The 5,685-nt window shown below is 34.8% G+C and overlaps 1 protein-coding gene across 1 annotated transcript in view; it reads left to right on the top strand.

Moving 5' to 3' along the window:
• The window catches only part of LOC102811447 (sperm-tail PG-rich repeat-containing protein 2-like), a 471,006-nt gene that overhangs the window by 93,643 nt on the left and 371,678 nt on the right, over positions 1-5,685 (top strand). Inside the window, 1 exon segment of the mRNA XM_006872962.1 lies at positions 169-280. Coding sequence (XP_006873024.1) covers positions 169-280 — 112 coding nt within the window.

Here is a 5,685-nt window from a genome sequence, read left to right on the forward strand (position 1 = left end):
ATATGTATTTAATTAGAGGACACTGATCTAGCACACCTATATGATATTATTGCATACTATTTTGTAAAATTGTGAAATGTTGTTATAAAAGATTCTCTTTGTTTATATATAAACATTTTTTATATTTGAAATTGAGTACTGCTACATTTCTCTCTGAATTTTCTAAAGGGAAAAGACACTACACTATGAAAATATTAACATCAAGAAAGAGCAACAACAAAATTACTGTCCAAGTCTCCCACGACTTTATGATGCAATAGTATTTCAGGAAGAAAAAAAGGTAAACTGAAAAGCAACAATTTCATCTATTTTATAATTTTTAAGGTCACTGAATCCTATTATCTCAAGGTTAAAGCTTTCTTGCCTGATACCTTGTTGTCACTCAGCGAGTATTTGTAGAAGGAACCAAACTTAGTATCTCTGTCAAGTGGTCTATTTTCTCTGCTTGAGCATGTCTTATAACAAAAGACTCCTTAGCTTTCTTGTTTCAATAGTGGACAATTCTTTCTTAAAATGTCCTTCTTAAACGGATCTAAATTTACCAGCCTGCGTATTATTTTCCTTGACTTCTTCCCAATCTTCTGTTAAATTTTTTCTAGTTAGGTAAAATGTTTTAAGTATCTTTGCCTGGTCTCATTATTTGACTCCAAAGGGACATATTTTCCCTTGAAGTCATTTAGGGACCTTCTTTAGTTTGTGAATACTTTTTTTAAAAATTCTGCATGATATCTAGAACTAAGCATAATACTTTAGGAGTAATTTGATTAATACATTTTAAGATTTTAATCTTCCTTATTCTAGATACTATATGTTAAATAATATACAGGCAGTTCCCAGGTTACAAATGTACAGCTTTAGTTAGGAACCAATCCCTGTAAAACCTATTAAATTAAAAATGCAAGGTACATACAGTGGTTCACAGTAACAAATTGGTGTTACTTTGTAACACAAATAAAAGCATTATTATTACTGCAATTATATTAAGTTTATTTTTGTGTATCTGGAAGTGTTTCTTTAACATTTTTGCTTGCATAGAAAAGTAGAGTATATACTAAGACAACATTTGACTAACTGATATTTGATATGAACTGACTTACCTTGAAAATTGAAGTAAAGACAGACTTAGGAAGGATAGTTGTTTGTAATTTGGGGACTGACTGTAAACAAGTTGTCTGGGTGGTGCAAACAGTTTGTATTCAACTCCTAATGTAAACGTTGACAGTTTGAATCAATCCAAAATGCCTGGCAATCTACTTTTGTAAACAAAGCAGCCAAGAGAACCCAATACAGTAGTTCTACTCCGTAACAGTTGGTGTTCTGTGAGTTGTAATCGACTCAGTGGCAGTGGATTTATTTAAAAGTTTTAATATAAAACCCAAAATTCTATGATTTTTTTTTTCCTTTTTAGCTGTATCTCAGTTTATGAATTTGGAACTTATAGACAATTTAAATCCATGGATTTTTTACTTGTTTATTATTAAACTTAAAAAGGTAGAAATTCAAGAATGATTGTCTGAAAATAGATCCAGTATTATAAGGGTGAATGATTCTCAGCTGAAAAATCACTGAAGTATTTCAGTGAGAATTTTCTCTTGCATTTGACTTATTTTATCTTTTGCTAAATATTAATTGTTGTTGGGTGCCAACAAGTCAAATGACACACATAAGGACTCCATGTGGCTGAGTAGAACTGGCCCATAGCAATTTCTGTGTAGTTGAAAAGTTCTATACAAAAGCTGAAACTAGCTCAATGACTCATAAAAACAACATTATCATCTTTACAGAAGCTGATCAACCAGGCCTTTCTGCAGACTAACTGCTCAATGGGTTTATACCACCAGCTTCTTGGTTAACAGTTGAGTACTTAACTTTCATGCCACCAGGACTGCAGAATATTAATTATCAGTGAAAATATTATTTATCAAATTATTAGAAAAAATAATAACAAAAGAAATAGTTGTTTTCATAGGAGAGTTATTATAGGTCTCAGCATAGATAAAGTATTAATTAAGTTAGGATCAGTATAACTTAATGGATTCAATTATTTCATGTATAACTCTGGTAGTGTAGTGGTTATGAATCGGGCTGCAAACCTTAAGGTCAGTGGTTCGAAACTACCAGCCATTCCGCGGGAGAAAGATGAAACTTTCTACTCCCGTAAAGATTTACACCCTCGGAAACCCTGTGCAGGGTCGCTATGGGTCAGAACCGAATCGATGGCACTTAACAACAACATAATGAAATAAAGGTGAGAAAACCTTTGATTTCTTATTAAGGTTTTATTTGTTCATAAATGGAATTTATTATATAGGTATTTTCTTACTTTGAATGCCATTAGACATATACAAAAATGAAAGAAAATTGTTTTCATTTAATTTGCCTTTTTATAGTAAACATTCTTAGATATTTAGAAATCTAACTAATACGCATTTTAAAAACCTTCTTTCCTAGTGGTATTCTACATTGTTTGAAGGGATAAAGAAGTTAATATTTGATGAGTTTTAAATTATTACTATGATGTCTTTTGGAGTCCTGGTGTGGCACTATGGGTTAATACACTGGAATGCAAAGTCGGGTTGAACTACAAGGTCCGCGGTTCAAGCTCACCAGCCACTCCTCAGAAACTCTATACAGGGTCGCTGTGGATCAAACTGACTGGACATCACATAACAACAACAACAACATGATGTCTATTATTGCATTTTGACCCTTACTGTTGAGATTACTATGGTCTGAGATTATTATTATATTTTTTGAAATTGTAAAATGGATTAATACTCATATTGTTGTTATGTGCTGTGGAATCGGTTCAGACTCATAGCAACCCTGTAACAGGGTTTCCGAGGCTGTCAATCTTCACGGGAGCAGAAAGCCACATATATTAACATGAAAATTGTAATTGATAATAATGAAATAATTTTCATTTATTTAAATATTAACCTTAGTGGTTTTTTTTTTGTTTTTTTTTCTTACTCTTCTTATTAACTATAAAATTTTTATCTGGTTGCACGTTTCATGAGAATGAGGACTATATATTATTTACCATTGTATCTTTAGTGTTTGACCTAGTTCCTAAACCATGATAAAGTCTCAGTTGTTGTTTTTGTTAAAGTGTCATCGAGTCGATTTTGATCTATCGCGACCCTATATAGGGTTTCCAAGGAGCAGCTGGTGAGCTTGAACCACTGATCTTGCAGTTTAAACGACTTTGCAGTCTAACGCATTAGCCCACAGCACCACACCAAAGGCTTAGTTAGTGTTTATTTAATATTCAAAGGAACACTAACACTTACACATATGGAGCTCTGGTAGCGTAGTGGTTACGAATCGGGCTGCAAACCGCAAAGGCAGCAGTTCGAAACTGCCAGCTGTTCCGCGGGAGAAAGATGAGGCGTTCTGCTCCCGTAAAGATTTACAGCCTCAGAAGCCCTGTGCATGGTCACTATGAGTTGGAACCGACTCCACGGTACTTAACAACAACAACATTTTATATTTTTATAAGACTTTTAAATATATTTGCACAAATATATTAATATGTTGACCTCTTTCCTTTTTAGTTCACTTTCAGGATAACAATTTTTGAATCTGATAGCTGTCTCTCAGTTTCAGATACCTCTATCTTGAATTCTCTTCCATTGACAGTTTTTACAAGTTACAAATTAGAATACACCTCAGAATTATTATACAGTTGCACACTATTGTTATCTGCTACCTATGGAAAAACTCTAAAAGAAATTGAATTATAGGACTAGAAATCTTGGAATTAAACGAAGTAATCTAAAGATGTGAGCATTCTAAAGAGCAGAAGATTTGATTGCTTCTTGGTGTGGTCTTTTCTAGTGAGATCTAATATACAGTTTAAATTTGAAACCATATGTAAAGGTAATTTACCTCTGATTATGAATAAGCTTTTAATATTTTCATTTTTTGTATTTGTGAGTTTGCCCAGGGATTTGTTTACCTATTGAAACTATATGTGATGTGCCTTTTTTTTCTCTCAAAAGCCAACTCTGTGAAAACAAGTCGGATAAAATAAGAATCTTGTGGTATCAAAGAACATGCCTGTACAGTAAAAGACTACAGTGTGAAAATGTTGGTATTTTTCATATTTATTGTTGTTTGATGCCAATAAATTAGCCCCAACTTATATTGCTTCTGTGTACAGCAGATTCAAACACTGCTTGCTCCTTCTCTATGTTTGAACTCATTGTTGTAGCCACGTGTTAGTCCATCCTATCTTCTTCTTCTTGCTGAACCTGTACTTTAACAAATGTCTTAGTTATCTAGTGTTGCTATGACAGAAATACCACAAGTATATGAGTTTAACAAACAGAAATTTATTTCTCACAGTTTGTTGTTCTTGTTGTTAAGTGCTGTGGAGTTGGTTCTGACCCATAGCTACCCTGTATAGGGTTTCCAAGGAACGGCTGATGAGCTTGAACCACTGACCTTGCGGTTCAAACGACTTTGCAGTCCAGTGCATTAGCCCAGAGCGCCACACCAAGACCACTCTCACAATTTAGGAGGCTAGAAATCATAATTCAGAGCACTGCTCGAGGGATCTCTACTGTGGCGCTATAGCATAAACACTAGATAGTAATGTTGGTTTGAACTGCAACGTCGGCTTACTACCTGCTCCTTGGAAATCCTGTACAGGGTCTCTATGAGTTGGAACCCACTCACCGGCACTTATCAACAACAATAGAACTCCTGGTGTGACACTGTAGGATCAGCACTGGATTGTGAATCATAAGGTTGGCAGTTCAAACCTACCAGCAGCTCCTCAGAAATCTTATACTGGGATGTTTTGAGTTGGAACCGGACTCAGTGGTGTTTAACAGCAATGAGTGTGGCGCTGTAGGATAAGCACTGGAGTGTTAAACACAAGGTTGGCGGTTCAAACCCACCTGTTGCTCCCTGTGCAGGGTCATTGTGAGTTGGAACTGACTCCACAGGCACTTAACAATAGCAATGGCTATTAATGTCATACAATTTTTCATGTGCTTAATGACCATTTGGGACTCTTGGTGTACCGCTGTGGGTTAATGTGCTGGACTGCAAAGTTGGTTTGAACCACAAAGTCGGCAGTTCAAGCTCACCAGGCATTCCTTGGTAACCCTATACAGGGTCATTATGAGTTGGAATCGATTCGAGGGCACTTACAGTAACAATGGCCATTTGATATCTTCTTTGGAGTAGTTTCTCTTAAAAACCCGCTGACTAGTTTTTAAAAATCGGGTTGTCTTATTATTATTGAGTTGTAAGAGTTTTTTTTTTTTTTTTGTATGTTACTTTTCTGTTCCCACTTAAACCTTATCTTGTTGCTGAGTGCCATCGAGTCAGTTCCTATTCATAGCAACCTTGTATAGGGATTCCAGGGAATGTCTGGTGAGTTTGAACCGATGATCTTGTGGCTCAAATTGATCTTGTGGTTCAGTGCTTTATTCCACAGTGCAGCACCAGAACTCCAAAACTTATCTTAGAGGTTAGGAATCTACATTCCGCTTTAAAAAAAAAAAAAAAAAGATAATGGAATGAAGTATACAGTTTTGAGTGAATTAATTGATTAAAAATGTTAAAAAATCAGTTTTAGTATGATTTTCAAGAATTTATAGCTCTCTATTTTCTCATTTATCCTATTGCTATAAAAACAGCAGAATAAAGTTCAAAAGCAGTAAAATAATT

The sequence above is a fragment of the Chrysochloris asiatica genome, unplaced genomic scaffold (assembly GCF_000296735.1).
Source record: "Chrysochloris asiatica unplaced genomic scaffold, ChrAsi1.0 scaffold00216, whole genome shotgun sequence".
Taxonomy (NCBI): Eukaryota; Metazoa; Chordata; class Mammalia; order Afrosoricida; family Chrysochloridae; genus Chrysochloris; species Chrysochloris asiatica.